At 37.6% G+C, this 23,086-nt stretch overlaps 3 protein-coding genes, 1 long non-coding RNA gene and 1 pseudogene across 4 annotated transcripts; 2 read left to right on the plus strand and 3 right to left on the minus strand.

Moving 5' to 3' along the window:
- Window positions 1–262: 262 nt before the first annotated feature.
- Window positions 263–3,811, plus strand: LOC119986543 (probable glycosyltransferase At5g03795). Its single transcript, XM_038831149.1, has 6 exons — window positions 263–594; window positions 677–1,039; window positions 1,333–1,619; window positions 2,366–2,598; window positions 3,231–3,388; window positions 3,533–3,811. The coding sequence occupies exons 1-6, from the start codon at window positions 427–429 to the stop codon at window positions 3,632–3,634; spliced, it is 1,311 nt and encodes a 436-aa protein (XP_038687077.1). The 5' UTR covers window positions 263–426; the 3' UTR covers window positions 3,635–3,811.
- A 7,419-nt stretch (window positions 3,812–11,230) lies between these two features.
- Window positions 11,231–14,725, plus strand: LOC119986406 (probable 1-deoxy-D-xylulose-5-phosphate synthase 2, chloroplastic). The gene is made up of 10 exons (XM_038830961.1): window positions 11,231–11,441; window positions 11,636–11,803; window positions 11,952–12,116; window positions 12,207–12,357; window positions 12,492–12,763; window positions 12,862–13,135; window positions 13,211–13,518; window positions 13,592–13,873; window positions 13,959–14,243; window positions 14,339–14,725. The coding sequence occupies exons 1-10, from the start codon at window positions 11,352–11,354 to the stop codon at window positions 14,489–14,491; spliced, it is 2,148 nt and encodes a 715-aa protein (XP_038686889.1). The 5' UTR covers window positions 11,231–11,351; the 3' UTR covers window positions 14,492–14,725.
- Window positions 11,999–12,626, minus strand: LOC119986422. Its single transcript, XR_005465269.1, has 3 exons — window positions 12,490–12,626; window positions 12,164–12,408; window positions 11,999–12,081 (listed from the first exon to the last, which is right to left on the minus strand). It is a non-coding gene; the product is annotated as an uncharacterized LOC119986422 (long non-coding RNA).
- Window positions 13,711–17,195, minus strand: LOC119986413 (annotated as a pseudogene).
- A 661-nt stretch (window positions 17,196–17,856) lies between these two features.
- LOC119995363 (KH domain-containing protein HEN4-like) lies at window positions 17,857–22,109 on the minus strand. Its single transcript, XM_038841841.1, has 8 exons — window positions 21,383–22,109; window positions 20,210–20,656; window positions 19,814–20,086; window positions 19,085–19,351; window positions 18,768–18,977; window positions 18,553–18,656; window positions 18,359–18,470; window positions 17,857–18,135 (listed from the first exon to the last, which is right to left on the minus strand). The coding sequence occupies exons 1-8, from the start codon at window positions 21,974–21,976 to the stop codon at window positions 18,001–18,003; spliced, it is 2,142 nt and encodes a 713-aa protein (XP_038697769.1). The 5' UTR covers window positions 21,977–22,109; the 3' UTR covers window positions 17,857–18,000.
- Window positions 22,110–23,086: the final 977 nt, after the last annotated feature.

Below are 23,086 nucleotides of genomic sequence, written 5' to 3' on the forward strand. Positions count from 1 at the left end.
CATGCGGGATTGACAACCCAAATTTTAAACTGATGATCCGAATTTAACTCCATATCTAATGTCTAAATAATAAAGAGCAAACTTTCTGGATCACCAAAAAAGAGAAGTTAATCTCCATATTTCATATTTGTATGAGTGATTAGTGATTACTATGTTAACATAAATAAACAAAACTACAAAAGCAATAATAACATGTTTGTTTTATTATGGGAAACAACGAATATGAATACGTAATTATGTATATATATGTCACTCACTTAATAATCAAAGCACAGGCTGTACACGAGGGAAATCAAAATCGGAAGCCAAGAACCGAACTTTTCACATACTGCTTTACAACAGTCCTCCTCTTCAACCGCAAAGCTCCGATAAGCACTTGCACTCCTCGTACTTGCCATCACCGGAAACAGCCGCGAAAACCCCGTGATGACGGTGGGGAAGCATCCACAGATGCCGTCACCGTCCTCTACTTTCTGCTCTCTCCAAGGCTCCCTCCTTACTCTCGCCGTTCTAACCTTAATTTCATTCACCTATCTCTCCCTCAGGTCCCTTAACTCCCCCCAAATCCATTCCCTCTCCTCTTCCCCTCCACAGGTACCAAATCCAACAATCCCCAAACTTCTATCTTTAATATTTTTCCCTTAATTCATGGTTTTCCCCTTTTGGATTTTTTTAGATTACTGGTGTTGCTGTAACTACGACCGTTGCTGCTGCTAATTCTGGGAAGAAAGTGAGAGAGACTGTGGAAGAAGAAGTTGATGATAACGATGGTGATGGTGGGGATGAGATATCGGATCTGTACCACAACCCGGAAGTGTTTCGATTGAATTACAAGGAGATGGAAAGGAAATTTAAGGTTTTTATATACCCAGATGGAGACCCCAACACGTTCTACCAGACCCCAAGGAAGCTAACCGGAAAGTATGCTAGCGAGGGCTACTTCTTTCAGAACATTAGGGACAGTAAGTTCCGAACCGAAGATCCTGATCAGGCGCACATATTCTTTATCCCGATCTCGTGCCACAAGATGCGAGGCAAGGTAAGGGTCTCCTTTATTTGATCAAAGACTGCACCCTGCGTTTTTGTGGCAGATCCATTGTTTCTGGGATTTGCTTCTACGATTCTTTAATGTGGTTGAATCTTGTTTCTCTGTTTTGCATTGAAGGGCACTCTTTTATTTCACTTTGTCAGTGATGATGATGACTGCTATAGTGCAAGTATACTATTGTGTGAATTGTGAGGTGCAATGTAGACTATGTAGTTTGTTCTGATTGATAGGGAGCTATATTGTTTTTTGCGTTTGATGTTTGGTGATTGGATGATTGTTTGCAGGGCACATCTTATGAAAACATGACTATAATTGTTCAGAATTATGTGGATAGCTTGATAGCTAAGTATCCTTATTGGAACAGAACACTGGGTGCAGATCATTTCTTTGTCACGTGTCACGATGTAGGTGTGAGGGCAACTGAAGGGGTTCCATTTCTTGTCAAGAATGCAATTCGAGTTGTGTGCTCCCCGAGTTATGATGTTAATTTCATCCCACACAAAGATGTTGCTCTCCCTCAGGTACTTCAGCCATTTGCCCTTCCAGCTGGAGGAAATGATATAGAAAACAGGTAAGAGCACAAGATTTGAACTTGTTACGATTCTAAGCTTCATTTAAGAACTTGGCTTATTAAACTTAAGCATTAGTTTGTTGTTGACTTTAGAGCTGTTTAGTTTAGGTTAAACAAAAGGGGAACATTGTTCATATTATGAGTAGTTTAGGTCTACGTGTTGTTGTGAATTGTGATGTTGACATTTAAAGATATCCTTCCCCTTTTTATAATGGATATACAGGTTTTCGGCAGTGTTTTTTTACTCTGGCTGGCCATTGGTTTGCATTATCCTGGTAGAGAATATGTGATAATAGTGAATGATGTTCCATGAGTTCAAATTGGGGTTGGGGTTCTTTTTTCTTGTGCAATGTCTGTTGAAGTTATGGAATCTATAGGGTTAGTTGAGAGTGTAACTTTAGATACGAACTGATGGAAAAGAGGAATCCGAGTGGTGGTTATCAACTAATTTGTTGTAATGTGTTCATACAGCTACCCACGGTTTTTTTTTTGGGTAAGGGCTTAATGATGACAATGATGGCGTGTGAAGAATTTAGTATACAGTTTATTGTTAAATGGTATCTTCTGTTACCTCTGCTTGTCTTATGTTCCATGAGTTAAATCTTTTGGGCACTGTTGTATCTCTTTCATTGGCCCTGTGAACGGAATTTGAAGTATGTGCATGCAAATAGATTCAATAATGTTAAACAGGACTGAATCAGGCCATATATTTTATGACTCACATTGATAACAAGCATGTTTTGCAGGACAACACTTGGTTTTTGGGCTGGTCATCGGAACTCTAAAATTAGAGTTATACTAGCACGTGTATGGGAGAACGACACAGAGCTTGATATTTCGAACAACAGGATAAGCAGGGCCACTGGACAACTTGTATATCAGAAGAGATTTTACAGGACTAAGTTCTGCATATGTCCTGGTGGCTCACAGGTTAATAGTGCTCGCATAGCTGACTCAATCCATTATGGATGTGTTCCTGGTAAAGATTATGTTCCCCAATATTTCTTTTTGTACTTGTGAAAATTTTATTATCTTTCTTCCCCTTAATTGTTATTCAAGATATGTCCTTAAAATCGTTAGCATGTCTTCAGTCTATCTTTTCAGCTACCATCATTTATATGCTCCCGCAAAATGAGTTAGCAATAAATTAGATTGAAAATTCCTGCAGAAATAACCAATCCCAGTTATCTTGCATGCTTCTAATTTTTACATAGGTGCTGCCTTGCTCCTGAATTTTCACATGGGTCCTGACCCTTGTAATGCTCGTAGGATTAGATAGTAAGATTTTTGAGGTGCTCCTCGCCGAACACAGAGAGAGCTTTTATGCTTAGGCAAGGAAACTTCAGGGTGCCCGTATTAAGGCTCACAGATTGTGTCTGAAATGGCATTTATAGCTATTGATGAAGCACTTAATTCCTCTTTCTTGTATATTATCTATTCCTTAAGTCCTGAACATAGGAATCCAACACATGTTTTTTTCAGTTGCAGTGATACAACTTAGTAAGTCAGCTTTATTTTTTACTGCGCATGTGACTGGGTTGGGTTAGTGTTATTCTTCTAATATTGTCTATGCTATTCCTTTCTCATGTTTGTATTTTTTTTTCTGTGCAGTAATATTGTCTGACTACTATGACCTGCCATTCAATGATATTCTTGATTGGCACAAATTTTCCGTCATTGTTAAGGAGCATGATGTGTACCAGCTCAAACAAATTCTGAAGGCCAAATCCGGTGTAGATTTTGTTGCCCTGCATAAGAATTTAGTAAAGGTACTTGCCTCTGCCTTGCAACTTTTCCAATAATAGTATGATTTGCTACAAGAAGGTCTTTAAGATAGTGCTTAGTGTATTCTTCGTCGAGTAGTTGTTATTGCTCTATAGATATACATTATCTTCCTCCTGTGTGATGCCCAGGTCCAGAAGCACTTCCAGTGGAATTCACCTCCCATCAAATATGATGCATTTCATATGGTGATGTATGATCTCTGGTTGCGCCACCACGTTATAAAATACTAACTCGTTCGTTAATCAGTGTAATCCTACCACTTCAACCCAAAAACCATGTATAGTGTTCTCCTTTATGACGTTTGGGAGGAAGTGATTTTAGTATTCGTTTGTTCTTTATAGTCAGCTTTGCATCTGTTGTGCCTGGAATGGATTGATTTCTCTTCTCATTTTCTCTCTTGTTTGTCTTGTTGGGTTTCTGGCTTTTTTCTTTTTTTTTCTTTCGAATTGCTGCTCAACATACTCCAACTAAAACCCAACCTTAAAGAGCTCATTAGATATGGACCTAATTTTGTTGAGCCACCGTTTGGGCCTAAGAGGTATATATGACGGAATTGAAAATTAAGGCCTGGTGACCTTTTTGTAGGACTGTTTGTTTATTAATTAGTTATTAGTAAGGGACAAAAAGATAAATGTTAAGATACATTAGTCAAAATAATTTGTACATTTTTTTTTTTAATTTTTTGTACATGTAGAAATTTATCTGAGTAGAGTAGGGTACATCATTCTATATAAAATGTACAAGTTTTTAGAATGCTGATATATGGTCATTGATTTCAATAACCCGGAAGCATTACATGTCCATAATCTAAATGACATGAAAAGAAGTGTACCACATTTCTTCTCATTTCATCTAAATTATGAACACCAAAATTATGAACACATATCATTTTAGTTGATAACCATGCCTCTAATTTGGAGGAGATCTCTCGAAAAGTATTGTCTTCTCGTGAGCCTCCTAAATGGGCTATTACAAATAATTTAATTTGGCTAAAAAATAGTAATTTATTTTTTAGCTGTTTAAATTTGACTTTTGAGGAGTTTATATACAAACAAAACATGCAAAAACCAATGCGCACACACCTTGACAGGCAAAGATCCCCCTACCTCTTAAAACCATGACAATAATATGGAGAGGTATCGTTATCCAATTTTAAACTCACATTTGTTGGTTGTCTATTTGTTGGGTCTTTTTTTGTGTACGCAAGGCATTGAAATTTGAAACCAAGACAGATTATATTGGATTGGTGGAGTGGAGTGGAGTGGAGTATATGACACATTGCATTAGTATTAATGAACAAAATATGTCTTTTTCTAGTGACCGGAATGTACCCAAGCCAACCGTCCTTTTGTGACCTTTGCGCCAGTTTTAAACCTGGGATGGCTGCCACCTCGTGAGTTCAATATGCCATCAATTTAGTCCTGAGCTGAAGCTCATTATGCAAGTAAGACTGAACCAAGGTCCAAAATAGGGTTCTTAACCCCCTCTCAGGAAGTAGTGTCATGCTATCGGCCCAGGAAACCCCAATGAATTACGTTCCATTAGTTCGAACATCCAACCTGAGGGAATTCAGGAGAACCCAAGGACATGATGATATAATTACTAGGCTAATGACAAATTGTTAATATATACACAGCTTGATCATAGCATATAGTAATTAAATATGTACATATTTGGTAAAAAAAACCATTCATCTGTTGAGAGTTTTGGTCAAAACCAAGTCTGAAAAAACAAAATAAAATACTAATTAAATATTAAATATTTTATCTACTTCTCGAACTACTTGGTCAAACACACAGCCACGAGCCACATTATTCAATTTGTAATAGTATTGTGAAAGTATTATTATAAGTTATAATGTAATTCGTAGATGATAATTTTATTTTTACTTGAAATTAAATAATATAGAGAACAAATTATAAAAGAAGGAGAAACTAACAGTGCAATGTTGTAGAGAACTAGAGATTAGAATATAATAGACTCTGATTATTGTAGAGGATATTTCTACAGTAGTAAGCTTTCTTCAAAGGGCTAAACCGGTGGAGTGTCAACCAAAGGTCCTTCGACGATCAAGTCAGTAAAAATCAATCTTAAGATAATGATAATAAAAAAAATATGAATATACATAAATGATGAAATCATATAAACAAGGGCTAAATCGAAGGTTGATTTAAATGTTAAAACTCATGAACGAAAAAAAAAAACTTAGATATTGTTTAGCCAGAGAAGAGAAGAATCAAATGATCCCTCAAAGAGCTCTCGATCCTTCCTTTATAGCGTTTTCCAGGGACACATGTCTATAGATCAACGGAAGATCCTTCGCTCAAGTTTTTGTTAGAGAGAGTGAAACATTTTTGGCTAGTTGATGTGACCATATGGAGCCAGGTCATGTATATGTGTCAAGAATAAAGCCTGACATGATGAGATTTAGGGAGAAAATGTTGGTTGTAAAAGGTGGTTGTTGTATGGATAAGCATGGCTTGCTTGCCCTAAGTTTTTTTGGAAGATATGATTAGTAAATTAACGTTGGAAGTATCAATCTAAGGTTCTGTCCGAAGGTATAGGGCGTTACTTTAAAGCTGATAGTTTACGAATACTTTTGTCGACACCGACACCTAGGTGTCGTCGATGAGCATGGGAGTGTCCAGAGAAGATGCGTACCGATATCATTAATTGTATTTGTACCTGTAGATTGTGTTCAAGTCGTAGTTAAGCAAAATAACGATTTTTTTTATCATTACAATTATGTAGTTATTGTTGAGTAGAAATACTACAAATTAGTTGTCCATATGTATATAATATATGAACATTCAACATTTCAACAGATTATATTTTGATTGAAGACTTTTTAATCAGTGTATGGTCATTGACAATGATGATATCATTATAGTCCTCTCTCTCTCTATCTCTCTCTCTCTCTATATATATATATATATATACACATATTTTTAAAGTTTGTCCACGTTAGTGATGAATCTTGGATTCCATGGGACTCAAAAGATGCCATATATGTTTCATGTGAACATGCACAACTAGCTGTCACTAACTAATAACTACATCTTTCTTTCTTTATGAAAAGTGGTGGGTAGGGAGTACGTAATATAAACACACTGCCACGCTTGAATTGGCCAACAATAAATTAAGTAAATCATATGTAGTTTGATTACTAGCCTAAAAATTATATTATATATATGTACACACAAACATGAATACAAACACTGCCACCATTTTTGTGGCAACTAAATTTTTTTATAACCGATAATCACACCATACAAGACTGCCCTATGGACATTTAATATGGGCTTAAACTCGTGTCGTCAAGCTCGTGTGGACAGAAATTTCTCATCTGGTGACCAGAGTAAGTTGGGTCAAAGCCCAAAGCATGGTCATAAGGGTATTGCTCCAAGTTAGAATTGAACTCAGGACCTCCCGAATTCATACGATTTGGCCCCAAAGATTCACCAATTAGACTATCACCCAAGTGGTTAGAGCAACTAATCTTGTACATTATGAACAAGCGTAATTAAGTGCTAGCTAGGGTTAAGTGTACATGTCATCTTACATTACTCATTACACATTGTAAGTGCTAAGCCTACCTTTTTGTATTAATTATTGAATTGGGGGGTGGAACCAGTGCTAAGCCACTTTTGGCACAAATTATTGGATTGGGGCTAAGCCCACCAAAATAGTAATATTTAGCATGTTGAATTCAATTGTATATTTTTGGTTCCAAATAAAAATCAAATTTATTGCGATAGAAAATCGAATGTCTTAAATTTATATCTAACGATTTACGATTGTCATATATTTTTCATAAAGAATTTATTTTTGTTTCGAACAAAAATTATATTGTTGAACTCTTCACGCTAAATAGTAAATACTACACATTTATGATCTTTTTAAAATATTTTGATGCACCAAATGCTAAGTGCACTCATCCTCCCCCAAATCCCAAATAATTAGGGTCCACCAGGTTTGGATGCCTTGTGTACCCTCCACCAACATCTCCGATATCTCATTCAATCATGCAATATGTATATTGTTAAGATTCGTTATTTTAACATTTAACCCAATAAGTTAACTTATTGGGCTGAGACATTTCACATCATTTATACATATTCTCACATCCTCACGTGTGGGCTGGGGCATTCTGACGGCCCAACACGTGTACAATAAACAATGCCCAACACTAGGGCTACTCTTACAAAGGGTCACACTTGAGGCACCAACAAGCACACATAAAGGCCCAATTTGGGCAACAACAAACAAGGGATTAAATTGCAGAAGATAAGGTTTTCAACATGGTATCAGAGCCTCTACCTGTCCATTTGTTGGGTCTGTCATAATCCAGTCTATAAGTGTGAAGGAGTGTTAAGATCTCACATGCATCGGTTTGTGACACACAGATCATTTAGTTTACAAGAACACTCATGCCCCTACCACACTAAGAGGCCCTTTCTCGAGACTCAAGTATCATTAAGTGAGATGATTCATGGAGAAACAAAGTCGTGCAACGAGAATCGATGAACCCAAATTAAAGTGAACAATATGATGCATGATGTGAATAAGGTTGAAATTTTCGCACATATATATATTTGGATCAACTCATAGTGTATGTGTTCTGGTTTAATTCGCAACCACACAAGGTCAAGCTGCATGCCTTGATGATGTTTGTTTGGTTGATGTTGATATGTCTAAATTTTCGAATACTGAATGCAACCAATGCTCAGGTCACACAATAAGACACATTGTTGTTTCTAATATTCCTTTCGAAATAATCAATTCTTAAATCAGGAAATAATTACCTGGTTTATTGTTGTTTCACCATATATTCTTTTTCTTTTTTTATAAGAATTAAAATTATGCTTAAAAGGAAAAACAAAATAATTGAACGAAATTATTGGGTGAATTATTTAATTTTTGAATTGAGTCCCTAGCTGTTTGGGTGTGGGCCTGATAATGAATACACATGCAAGTGCGCTATGCATAATTGAATGAATCAAACAAATACGATACAAGACAAAGGAGATTCACATAGGCATCAGGATATATCAATGCCGGCATCCTTATACATATAGGCTCTATCTGTGTACCTGTCCTGTCCACATAATTTCTCACTGACAAATTCAACTTCACTTTGTTTTCAAGCCTCCAACGTGAGTGGACAGAATTATATATACATATGTATACATAAATTCTCTTATGCATTCTTAAAGTAAGAACTGAAAATTTCTATGCGGATCAATTTTTGAGGCTGTGAATAATTAAGTGAAATTCATTGTTTTGGGTTCACAAGTTTAAAATCAACGGTGAAAATATAAATGCGTATTTTAAATCCGCGTAATAAAATTACTCATATATATATATATAGACAATGCATATGCATATATGCTTGGGAGATGCCCAAAAAAACAGAACAATTCACTATGTGTTGTAAATCCACACCCATATACACATCAAAAATATTGTCCGCTTTGGGTTGTCCGGTTCCCGTAAATACATCGGGCCCGCACGACTTTATTTCTCCTTAAAGCCAAGCAAATGGGCTAAGCCCAATTCACATGAGCCTAAGAAAATGTCTTGTTATGTGTTAAGGTGGGCTTTTTAACCTTATAAATAAAACTTTAAGTCCCACATCTTTCGATGTGGGACAACACAATGAGTAAATCTAAACGCGTAAGTTGTTTTGGATGACCAACAATCGATTTCCTGAAATAAGTATATTTCTTTTACTTAAATTGATTGACGAAGATACATAAAAAATTGCAAATGGTGCTTAACAAACATTAGAACTGTTTGTTTTCTTTTTAATTATAATATTATATATCATAACTTGTATAATTGTACTATGTACACTATATATATTGCTTTGGTCAATCCCGTGACGACTTGGGTACTCTTTGTTTCAATATTTGTTACATAACAACCACAAAAGTTCAACACCCACAAAGTTTAGCTATCTATAATTATATATGTAATTGTGGGTATATATAATATCTATAATAAAAAAAGACTAATTCTTTGGCAATTTTTTGTAATTATTTGAAGCTCAAGATCCCTTTACTTGAAGCATTTCATTCAAATAGACTGACTATCCCAAGAATTTTTTATTCCTGGAGAATAGACTAAATAAGTAAATATCTTCATTCTCAATATTACGCAGAACAGATTAGAGAAATTAAATTTGAAAGAACAGAATTTATGTGCTAACTTTGCATGTAATTTTTAATTAATGTATATTTAAAAGAAATATTTCTTTAATATTATATATCTTGCTAATAATATGAAAAGAGATTCCTTCGAAATATGTAGTGGGTAGGTAATAAGATATGCTTTTTATTTAAAATTTTTATTATTTGGAATATGCAAAAGAAGGAAGGCTTTGGTGTCATAAATATTCCTCTTTTTCTGTTTTTTTCTTCCACTTACAGAAAAATCTTTTTTTTTTTTTGATAGGTACAGAAAAATCATTATTACATGCAAATATGGTAAACAAAATTGAAATTTGATTGAAATTTTGGACGTGGATCTTATTTGGTGTAGTTGAAATTTGAAAAGATTACTACACATCTAAATATTTTCATATTTAGATGGCTCAACTCTCAACAAAATACCTTATGAAATATCCAAAAAAAATTTCCCCAAGTGTATAATATATTTTGTGACCAATTGACTTGTTTCATTCTGCCAAAAAAGGGAGCAAAATAAGCTATTAAGGAAAAAAAATTACCAAAGAGAGGTGGTTTCATTGGTAATCGACTGGATTAAGCATATAAATGATCAATGTTCGATTCTAATAAAAATATATATTTTCCTTTGTATTTCTAATAAGAAAAGGAGGAAATTTTATTTTGAAAGGAATGAAATTTAATTAGATTTTTTTTTTGGATAGTTAGGTGGATCGAAATCAAACATGTGAACTTATCAATTTTGTCATGTTTCTCATGTTGAGAAATGAGAAATCTCACGAGATACCGAGGTTGGTGTATACATACGGTGAAAACAATGGCATCCATACTTGATAGTTGGTCCTGAACTGGAACGCCATGACAATAGTCATGAGAAAATGGAGTCAATATTCAGTTCTTCTGAAAAGTCATGGCATACGCTTATATGGTACACTAGTATTAATAATACAGTGATCGATACCCTAGTGATGAATTTCCCTAAGATCAAATCAACTTTACGAACTCACAGAAGATCCTAAGTTCGATTTCTATTGGGATCAATATCTTTATATCCTCGCGTTAGATTTTAATTTAACTACACACTTACTAACGGATGGGAAACTTTTGTGCATGCATACCTGACTGTCCAAGTTATATTGGTCAAGTTTTATTGGTCCAGGTATACTACATGAGCGGCAACCGAAAGTAGATGTCACTCTTCTCGAGAAATTGAGTTCTAACTTTTAACACGACTGACGCACAAGCAGACACTTTCTGGGAAGCCGGGGTCTGCTGTAAAGTTTTTACAGCGAACCCCGTTGTAAATGTATTTTCATGACTTAATAATTTTTTATAAATTTAAAAAAAATCATAATTGTATTTTGATCGGGATTACAAGTTCAACGGTATATTTTTTGTTTCAAACAAAAATCAAATTCATGTCAAAACAAATATTGAATGTTTCGTGTTTATATTCAACGGTTCAAAATTTTCATTTCCTTTTGATGTTCAATTTGATTTTTGTTTGAAACAAAAAATATAATTAAACTCGTAATCCCGAACAAAATATAATCATTATTTTTTAAAAATTTATAAAAAATTATACCAATGTGTAATGCATTTATAGTGGGGTCTGCTGTAAACCAGCCACTCACACTTACTGTACATGCCGCCATGCCGGTCCATTTACACTATAAAGTCGGCTCTTTGCCTCCTACCTTGTTCCTCACTATCACCTCCTCCTCTCTCTTTATTTCTCTGGCACTAGATTTGATCAGCCATGGCGACTACTGGGTCTTTCTTGAGAACAGGCCAGTCTTTGTCTCCATCCCTGCAAACCAGAAAGCCAATCCGGGGTGACAGAAAAAAGGTTAGTATCAATGGGGGAATCCTCCTAAACCAAAGGATATGTCTTTGTCTTCCAAGTTTTCATTTCTTTCTCTCTCTCCCTTTTTCTCTCATTTTGGGTTGATTTAGATTCTGGGTTTTGATTCTTTTGATGTGGGTTTCCTTCCATGATCATTGGTTTAATGCTGGATGATGATGATGATGTTGCGTTTGCAGTTCTCTGTGAGAGTCTCTGCTAATATTAGCTCAGATGGTGAGGAAGGGAGGATGATGATACGCAAAGAAAAGGATGTATGGAAAATTGACTACTCAGAAGAGAAACCAGCCACCCCATTGTTGGACACAATCAATTTCCCTGCACATATGAAGAATCTCTCCATACCGGTAAATCAATCCACATAAATGAATGATGAATGATGATGCACTATCATATTTGACCATGTTTATCAGTCCTTTTTCTTCTGCATTCTATCTTAAAAAGAAAAGAAAATGAATAATGATGCAATTTTTTGACATGAAAATATATGTATAGGAGCTTGAACAACTAGCAGCAGAGCTTAGAGCAGATATTGTGCATAACGTATCGAAGACTGGAGGGCATCTTAGTGCAAGCTTAGGAGTAGTGGAACTGACAGTGGCTCTGCATCATGTGTTTAATACCCCTGAAGACAAAATCATATGGGATGTTGGGCATCAGGTGGGATTTGCTTCATATTTCAAATCAAAAGTGAAAAATAAAATAACCTCTTGAGATGTCTACAAGAGTAACCTTCAAAGCACTTTGCAGGCATACCCGCACAAAATCCTTACTGGAAGAAGGTCTAAAATGCACACCATGAGGAAAACTTCAGGGCTTGCTGGGTTTCCAAAGAGGGAGGAGAGTATTTATGATGCTTTTGGAGCTGGACATAGTTCTACCAGCATCTCTGCTGGTCTAGGTATTTTCTTTGCCACAGAAACTTCTCCTTCATTAATCTGATGTTGTTATCCTGAAAACACAAGGCATATAGAAAGTACAGTGGGGAAAAGAAGTTCTGCTTAAAGTGACAATATTTTGGGGGAAAACTTACAGGCATGGCAGTTGCAAGAGATCTACTGGGGAAAAACAACAATGTCATTTCTGTGATTGGAGATGGAGCCATGACTGCTGGTCAAGCATACGAGGCCATGAACAACGCTGGGTTCCTTGATTCTAACCTTATTGTCATACTCAATGACAATAAGCAGGTATCTCTACCAACTGCTACTTTGGATGGCCCTGCAACCCCAGTAGGTGCCCTGAGCAGCGCCTTGAGCAAGATCCAAGCAAGCACCAACTTCCGCAAACTCCGTGAAGCTGCAAAAGTAGATCTCTAAGCTTTTTTATTCTGTTTTTTGCACAACTAATGCTTTGAATTCTCTTTATATAATCCAGAATCTAACTTGTGTTTTACCTGTTGAAGAACATCACAAAGCAAATTGGTACTCAAGCACATGAAGTAGCATCTAAAGTGGATGAGTATGCCAGGGGAATGATTAGTGCTTCTGGGTCTACTTTATTTGAGGAGCTAGGTCTATATTACATTGGTCCTGTGGATGGGCATAATATAGATGATCTAGTATCCATACTCCAAAAGGTGAAAGCAATGCCTGCACCTGGCCCAGTTCTGATCCATATCGTAACGGAGAAAGGAAAGGGCTATTTCCCAGCAGAGGCAGCAGCTGACAAAATGCATGGTGAGACAGAGACTTTATTTTCCTATGCAGGTGGCACATATACTTAAAATGATCATTCTTCTTTCATGTTTTCAGGAGTTGTGAACTTTGACCCTAAAACAGGAAAGCAATTCAAGCCCAAATCCCCTACACTTTCCTACACGCAATACTTTGCAGAATCTCTAATCAGAGAAGCTGAGATAGACGATAAGATCGTAGCCATCCATGCAGCAATGGGTGGCGGCACTGGTCTCAATTATTTTCAAAAAAAATTTCCAGAACGCTGCTTCGATGTAGGGATTGCTGAGCAACATGCAGTTACTTTTGCAGCTGGTTTAGCCACAGAGGGTCTTAAGCCATTTTGTGCCATCTATTCAACATTCCTGCAACGAGGATATGATCAGGTAATAGAAAAATAAAGCTTTTCTAACACATCACTGCGAACTTCCCACTAATGACTTTTTTTTGAATGTGAAGGTAATACATGACGTTGATCTTCAAAAGTTACCTGTCCGCTTTGCCATGGATCGAGGTGGTTTGGTTGGTGCAGATGGACCCACCCATTGTGGAGCATTTGATATTGCATACATGGCTTGCTTACCTAACATGGTAGTCATGGCTCCATCCGATGAAGCAGAGCTGATGCACATGGTCGCCACAGCAGCAGCCATAGATGACAGGCCCAGCTGCTTCAGATTTCCAAGGGGCAACGGAGTTGGGGCAGTGCTTCCTTCTAATAATAAAGGAAATCCACTTGAGGTAGCATAAGCAACACTTCAACTTTAAAGATAAGTATAAATAACAGATGATAAATTCTAACTTTTACCTCTTTATAATTGAAAAGATTGGGAAAGGAAGAATACTAAGGGAAGGTGATAGAGTTGCAATTCTGGGATATGGCTCTATGGTTCAACAATGTTTAGAAGCTGCAAACATGCTCAGATCCCGAGCCATTCATGTGACACTAGCAGATGCAAGATTTTGCAGGCCTTTGGATACAGATCTCATTAGACAATTGGCCAAGGAGCATGAAATCCTAATAACTGCGGAAGAGGGTTCTATTGGAGGTTTTGGGTCTCATGTAAGCCACTTCCTCAACTTAAGTGGTATTCTAGACGGACCCCTTAAGGTAACTTGTCACCCACAAGATTTTCAGTTGTTGTTCCCTTACGCAAGCTAAAATTGTTATTCTGGTTCTAATTCATCGTGGAACTTTTTATGCAGTTGAGGTCAATGGTCCTTCCCGATAGATATATTGATCATGGATCACACCAGGATCAGATGGAAGAAGCGGGGCTCTCCTCAAGACATATCTCTGCAACAGTCCTGTCTCTCTTGGGGAGGAAAAAAGAAGCTCTGCAGTTTAAGCACACCTAAGGAGAAAGGCTCTATGTTAGAAATCATGAACATCTTGAGCTAGTTTGATCTCAGCTTCATGGATCTGAGGTGTCGTCCTGACTTTGTGTTTTGACATTGTAAGGTCTAAGGACCTCCATAAAACAAAGAAGCGTTTTAGTTATAATTCATTGCATCTGCAGTTCTGTACATATCAAGCTCTAGCACCATACATGCTATGAAATAAAAAAGTTTCTTCCACATTTTGTTTTTAAATGAAGGAATCTCATCATGGTCAAAAGTTTCATCCTAAACAATGTTGGGGTTAGCTACATAAATCCAAAAGAAAAATTAGTGTGAATTCCTCGCATGAATGGACTCAAAACCAAGATGTATTCATATTTCTATATCATTATGTAATGAACAATATAAAAGAAAATGAATATTAACAATCACCAAATGAAGGTTTTCGTTTCCTGTTACCCTGCAGAAAAATAAAACACTACGTAATGCATTATGCATATGCTGCTCCTGTAATTTTCTGAACGTTCCAGTTCAAAATAACAAATATATGGCTGTTAAAGTTTAAGAGCCCTATTTCATTGATATTTCCCTTTAATATTTTGAATGGAGGGTTGACTAATGAACGATTCAAAATATTATCAAAATAGCCTTGCAATTCGCGTCCTCACCTTCGTTGGGTGCACCGTGCTAACTGAAGTACAGGCAGCTCATCTAGTGGCCCAATCTATGCGTATCCTTGAAGACTGAACTTCAGAGATAGTTGTGCTTGCTGACCAGATGTAGAGCTGCACACCACACAAATGGTTCACCAATAATCTCCACAGGAACATACCCGCCTTTAAAATGATGGCATCTCTTTGCATCTCTTGCAATTATTTCTGTACCAACGACTTTAGAGACAAATTTTATCCAATTGTGACAATCCCCACAAACTCGCAAGTTCTTATAGATCCTGATACTAGTAATCTGGTCGATAGTCTTCCATAAAGCAAAAGCTATGGCTAGCTTCTAAGTGTGATAATAGAGAGAGATATCTATTTTTTCTCTTCGTCCATGTCCTGCAACACAAACCTTGTATCAGGGACATAACCCAAAATCTTTACCTTCTCAACCAACTCCTCTAGAGTTGCTAAAATCTTCCTCGATCTGGATGGGACAAATCTCCAGCCATGAAAGTATGAACCTCTCTGCCAACATCAACCCAACTCATTGCAGGACTATTCTTCAACATCATCTCCCTCATTGCGGTTTTCATCTTAACCAATTGGTTCCATTTACCAGTTGAGGAATAAATATTTGACGACGAAACATGAGTCCAATCATCTTCAGGTGCCACCTGAAGCACTTTCTCCACAGCTTTCTCTGCCATCTCTACTTTTCCAGGGATTCTGCATACACTGAGCAAAGTCGTCCATAAAACCACATCTGGATCTCTTACCTGGTTTATTAACATTTCAGCCTCTTCAAGTCTCTCAAAACGCCCCAGAAAATCAACCATGCAAGTATAGTGCTCTCTAGTTAATTCGATGTTGCAATCTTTTTTATGGAGGCAAAAAATTGACAACCTTTTCAACCAATCCGACATTGTTGCATGATAAGAGAACACTCAAAATTGATACATCATTTGGCTGAAGTCTCAAATCTTTCATTTTGTCAAAGAGTTGAAGCGCTTAATGTCCAAAGCCATTTTGGCCGAGTTCGTAGATACAACATCAAATTCAATTAGAGCATCAAAAACCAATCTAGCCATATTCATGCTTCCACACTTCCCATACAAGTCAATAATTGCAGCTCCTGCACATTTGTCTGTATCCAACCCATATTTTCGAGCCAATGGCATTAACTTGTTTTCCTTCTTCAAGCATTGCGACGCTTGAACATGCCCGCAGAACATTAGACAGTATTAAAGAATTTGGAGAAATTGCTTCACGTATCATTTTTCTAAACTTTTTCAGAGCCATCTCTTCTCTGCCATTTTGTACGAGGCTCGTTTGGAGAGATGTCCAAGTCACCTGGTTTGGGTTAGCAAATAGCTTAAAAGTCTTTAAAAAATCATCAATCAAGCCACGTCTGAATACATATAAGGAGTGAAATCTGTGGAGCGACAGCAGACTCAAAATCTAATCTGACAATGAGACCATGAATCGACTTACCATTATTTAAATCCCCTAAGTGATCAAAATGCTTGCAAAAGTATACTCGTTGGCCATAATCCCCTCATTGATCATTTCACAAAAGGCCTCGAGAGCTTTGGTATGTTCACCTACTCGTGAGGACCCAACTATTAATGCTGTCATCAGAACCACATCTTTCTCCACGACTCTGTCGGCCACCAACCGGGCATCCCTCATTTTACCAAACTTGGCATATATACCAACAAGAGCACTACCAACAAACACATTAGAAACCTCCAAACCCAGAACCAATGATAACCCATGAGCTCTCTGCCCCTAGGACAAAACACAGGACAAAAAACGTCTTGAGAATGTGTACTGACCAGGAAAAACTCCATCCAAAACCATCCTATCCTATCATAAATCCCAATAGCTTCTTTGACCTTCCTATGAGTAATATAAGAAGCAATCATAGAATTCCAACTAACAAGTGTTTCTTAGGCAATCCGTCGAACAGTTTACGAGCCTCGAAAATATCACCACACTTCCGGTAAGCATCATTGAGCTTGTCCCCTAATATCAGAAGCGGAACCCCGGATGTGATCATATGGTTTTGGATTGCTTTGATATGGGACGTAGACTTTCTCTCTCTGTATCGTCGAATAAAAGGAGAGTAAAGTCGAAAAGCAGTTGTAATGCCATTAGCAACGCAAGTAACTAGCCTATAATAGTGCAATTGGTATGATCTTAATTCTCTGGTTTCTCTAGTTGCGATCAAATGACCAATCTTGGCGAAGCCAATGGCTTGTCTTTGAGAGTTACTATGCATCTCCTTCCTCGGCTGGTAACTCAGTACCATAGCCACCTCGTTCGAATGGCGGCAGAGCCATAATTTCAAAATGCAGGGATTGTTTGTTCAAACTTCAAAGATTGACTATGGGCTGTGGCTTTTATTCTAATAAAGACTTACGGACTGTGGTCATCTGAGCCCATACGGTGCTACACAAAAGCCCGGACCCAAACAGACCTCAAAGTGTGTTTCGGTCTGATTTCCCATCATCTTTCCAAACACCAGGCGCTAGGTTCGAATATGTCGCAAAAAGATAGAGACATTTACAATTGGGTCGCTCCATTATTGAAAGAAAAACGTTTCAAATTGGGTCAATTAAGATTTCGAATTTTAGTGATTAGGTCACTCCGGTCCAATTCCGATCAATTTTATATCGGAAATTGCTGACCTGTTATAATTTTGCTTCACGGGCAAAATTATACTAGAAAGAAAACTAATCTAATTTCATTGACAATGAGCTTCTATGTATCCTGTTTTCTTTACATGGAATACGCACGAAGTATGAGAATGACCACACATGCATATACACTTACAAGGAAATCACCATGGGAGCGGTTTGGTATTCACTGACTGTCAAAGATAAAGGCATGAACCAAGCTCTGTCCTATTCGGGTCTGATCAGCTGTTCCGGATATTACAACCTTTCCGTCACCTTTCCCAGGACGAGGATCGTGAACTTCAACTTCTGCACCTGAAATCTGATTCCAAAATGCAATCATTTAGATATATGAAGAAGAATGTCCATAGTTAGAATATATTGAACAAAGACTCAAACAAGTCAGAAGCTTTCTTTTTTCCTTTCTCCTGTACTGATAGTTAAAGAAACAGTAGGTATATATGAAAGGAAGTCAATTGCAATGACATCCGCAACTTGGATACAACAGCCCCACGTTTCATATTGGGAAAAAAAAGGATAATTACCTGCCTAAGGCGAACCAGGTTGTTACCATCTTCGCCATAAACGGAGCCAAAGACAGGTTCAGGAATCAAAATCTCTATAATGGTATTTGTCTTAATATCATACTTTTTGCCACTGCAGAAAAAAATAACGAGGTGAAAAGCAGAAAAAGAAAAGGAAAGAAGAAGGATCACAGTCAGCACTGCGGAACACTGACCTCCCAATTTCTAAATGTCCTTGGTGAGTACTTTCTTGAATGGATTCATTACTTAAAGCCCTTTTGCTATGGGTGGCGTTGTTTGTATGTGCTCTTCCCAACTCCTGCAATCACACCGCTCTAAAGAGTGACCTTGGATGAAATTCATGTTCTTGGAGTAGTGAGAAAAAGAAAGAAAAATAAAACAACAGGAAAATAAAATGAAAAATCGTCACATGAGGCAGAAGTAATCTGGATCGGGGACCATCTCCTCTTTGTGAAATGGCTTCTCTATTAGAATCGTACGGGTTCCTTGCTCCCATTTCGTTATGCACGCCCATAGGCAAAAGATAATCCAGCGACCTTTCAAGTTTCAAACCCATTCCAGAAGCTGTTTGGCTACTTGCATCATCCATAATGGCTGCAGTGCAACCTCTTTGAACTGTCTGCTATCATACATGTTAGCTTACACAGAAATAAGTTCATTGAAGCAAAGATTGCATGAGGAAAAGAAAGAAAAGGCAAAATTGGACCAGAGGGAAGGATCTATCACCTGCGTACACCGCAATCCAGGTGCAGGACTGTCTACATTGTTGGAGAATTTAAGTTGATCAACGCCTTGTATCAAACTAGCTTCTTGATCAGAATCAAGAGTTATGCCTATTTCTTTTTTTGCTCCAGGAGAGGAAGGCTTCCTCTCCCTTCCATAAGGGCTCCTCACTTTCACTTCTTCAAGTACCTCATTGGTAAAAACACTATCCCTTAGTCTACCAGTAACTTGAAGCAGAGCATTCTGTACAATTTCATACTCACCAGAAATCTGAGAAAAAGGTAAGATTCAGTCAATTTGACTTCAAGAAATAGCTTAAATCATAAACGAGAGAAAACTTATGCTTCTGCTCAAGCCTGCTGTACCAATGAGGAAGTCATCTACATTAGGATCTGCATCAATTCTAGAACAGCATAAATCAACAAACCTCTCAAAGCATCACATATGAACTTGGACAGACAAGTAACAAAATTGTTCCCAATTAAATCTTCAAAATGCCAAAACAATCGGTAAGAAGAAAAGCGTCTGAAATCTCAACGTTTTATACATAGCAAGAACTTTACAAACGTTTAACGTATTGAAGCAATGAAGATTGAAGACAGGTAAGATATAATATCAAGGCAAGGGAAAAGAGATCCCTACTTAGAAAATATAAGAAGGAAAGAAGCACAAATAATATGTAAAGTTTCTCCTAATTATGTAGAACAAAATTAAAAATGAACAATATTGCACCTGTACAACTACATCATTGCTGGAAGCACAATCCAGGACTCGATCTCCATCCAGTATCTGTATAGATGCACCAGTTACTTCAATCATCTCTCTGAGTTCCTTACTGTTGCTGCTGCTCCAGCAATCAACTTGATCTGCTGGCACTAGAAGTCTTGCAGTTGCACTAAATCCTTTTGTGCTTGATGAGAGCTTGCTTTCAAAGCCATGCTCAACAGAACGAGCGAAGACAAGAACAACAGCATTTTGTGCAGCAGAGTGCAATGATTCATGGTTCTATAAAGTAAACCAACCCCAAATTTGTCATTGATTTGTGTGCAGAGTGAATCTATATGTCTGACAAAATGAACATTCAAGGGCGTATGCAGAAGTTTTACAAAAGATGGTAGCATGACTAACCTCAAATGCAGAGATGGTGACAACACGTTCACCAGATTGAGTCATCGGAGCTGCAAAGGAGATAGAAGAACCTGTTTGGTTTTGTAGTGTTCTCACTATGGATCCTTTCTTGCCGATAATGCTCCCAGCTGCTCCATTGGAACAAAGAAGTCTAAATGTAACTTCCCGTTGTCTACCTTCCATCTCTTGTCCTCGTTCTTTGCGGACATTTGCTGATGATAAATGATTATTTGAAGCATTACCAACAGAATTTCTAGTCAAAGGTGGTAAAAACGAATTAAGCTGTGGGAAAAGTTGTTCAGCATGTGGATCAGAAGAGTTCTCATTAAAAGTTCTCTCGACAGGTCTACTCAAAGAGGATCGGTCTTCATCAATTAGAGGACAATGTTGAAGACATCCGGTTAAAGCAATCAGTGCCTTCTTCACAGCCACAGAGGCACCAGTAATCTAAAACGACGAGAGGGGGGGGGGGAACCAGGTGAGTAAATTGCTATTTTCTGATTGAGATTCATCAAGTATATAAGCCACACATCAATCTATGATTTCAAAAGGAAAATGCTTATTGTGCCAAAGGATAATAATCAAACACGCAAAAAGTCTTCAAACGAAGGTAGTACCACACAAATATTGAAAATCAAACCCAGTGTCAGAAGGCTCCTTCACCTGTCACCCCAATAGATGCTAACTGCCAAGGAAGGCATATTGTGCATCATTTCTCGTCATTAGCAGAGATGTCGATTTCATGGTTTGAACTTATAATGAATCAGCTTACCACTATACCAAAGCTCGCCCTCAATTCAGTAGCATGTAAAACATAGAATTCCATGAGCCTCCGTATAGTTCCGAGCACCAGTCTTCAATATTTGAATAGAATTAGTGAATGAAACTTTCTTCTGAATACACTTTTTTCCAGCAAAAATGAAACCCAGAAAAATACTCATCACAATGATTAATCACCATTAGGCAAGCAAATTTTCCTATCGAAATCTTTTACGTTTCATTTCTGAAAAGGCTGTAGAGATTCGTAAAATCCAAAAGACTAAATCCCTAGTGAAGCTAAGTCAAAAGCATACTCCTAACATGTTCAAAAAAAGAGTAGAAATGCAAGAACGCGAATTCCATTTCTCTGCAACAACAAAAAAAATCCTCATAAAAAGATACTGCAGCTCTGACCTGAATCAACTCATCATTCTTGGCAGCGCAATGCGGTGGTGGCAAAATCCTGATCTCCGCGCCACTCTGCTTCCTCATTCTCTCAATAGTCCTGCCTCCCCTCCCCACCACCGCCCCAATCTGCGTTGTGTTCGCTAGCAATCCACAGTACCCACCACCTTCCACTCCACCATTTCCCTCCTTCTTCGCCTCTACCTCCCAAACCCTCTCTAAAACCCTAATCACTGCCTCCTGCGCAGTGGATACCATATACATCTCTCCCACCTCATCTCTGTCCCGTGCAGATTTCAACTCGATCCTCCGCTCAGGTGCCCCAGGCCCGACAATATGGATAATCCGATGGTCCGACCCCTGCACCAGCCTCTCGCAGCGGATGAGGCAGGTGGTGTCGTGGCGCAGCTTGTCAATAATAGATCCCGATGGCCCAATAAGGCCGCCAATGATAGACACATGGCACACAATACGCAAGGAAACTGAGCCTTCCGGCACCGTTATCTCCTTCGGCGGGGGGGGCCGCCGTTTCCGGTGATTGGCGTTGTAGTGATTGTACCTGTTTTGCGGGTGAGGGTAGAGGTTGGATTGGTCTTGCTCCATTGTCAGAACCGCGCCGCTGATTCGCTCGGCTTCGCCGTGCGTCGGGTCCGCTTAGTGGAAGACAATGACAGGGTGGTTTGTATATTTTTCTTTTCGGGTCGGATCCAGAAAATGGAGGGAATAATTCGAGCTCTTTACAGTTGCTGTTGGTGTCGGGATACCACGCGCTTTGCGTAACGTGATTGGTTTTTTTTTTTTTTTAAAGCGGAATACAAGTCAATAATAAGATTCCATTTTAGCACCTTTAGACAAATAATGATAAAGTCGCTTTACTTTAAAAAAAAGATCAATTAGGTCCCTCTACTTTTTTTTCGTGACAAAGAAAGCTTTTTACTCTGAACAACGGATCACGTTAACTCTTCAAACTCATTTTTCACCAAATACTATTGACATTGTCGTTAGTGAATGACGCATAATTTATTTATTTTTTTATATTCGACGTGCGATATAGATGTCATTGACCAATTGATTTTTGGGGTCATTTTTTATATATGTTTTAATTATGTATTTTTTTGTAAATACATATTACAATTTACACCTGTTTTTCATTTTTACATATAATGAGGTCGATGTCATCAATTTTTAATGAAAAAATAAACGGAAGGGTTAACGTGGTCTATTGTTCAAAGTAGAGGGACTTCATTGCCATGAAAAAAAAAAACAAAGGGATTTAGTTGGTCCTTTTTTTAAAGTAAAGAGATTTTTATCGTTACTTGTCCCTCATTAATAACATAACTAGTTGAATAAGTATGACCACTATTACATAGTACATATTATTGACGAATCAAAGTATATGCTTGAATTATCAAAAAAAAAAAAAAGTATATGCTTGACTTATTTTTTATAAAGTATATGATTATCCTCCTCTTGGAAGCAATACATGAAGTGTGAATACCAGCTAGGCTAAGGCTTTAGGCGATCACACCTTTTATTTCATTCCGGCTGATGCCCCAACTCCAAGAGATGCTTTTAAAGGATATGTGATGAATACTATTTCAACTTCAATGTTGACATTGTTTAGAACCTCTCTAATGTAAATAGTAAGTGTTCCTTTTTTATATACGTCATTATTCTGTTGTGTACATATTGAAGAATAAAAAACTTGAACCT

This window comes from Tripterygium wilfordii, chromosome 3 (genome assembly GCF_013401445.1).
Source record: "Tripterygium wilfordii isolate XIE 37 chromosome 3, ASM1340144v1, whole genome shotgun sequence".
Taxonomy (NCBI): domain Eukaryota; kingdom Viridiplantae; phylum Streptophyta; class Magnoliopsida; order Celastrales; family Celastraceae; genus Tripterygium; species Tripterygium wilfordii.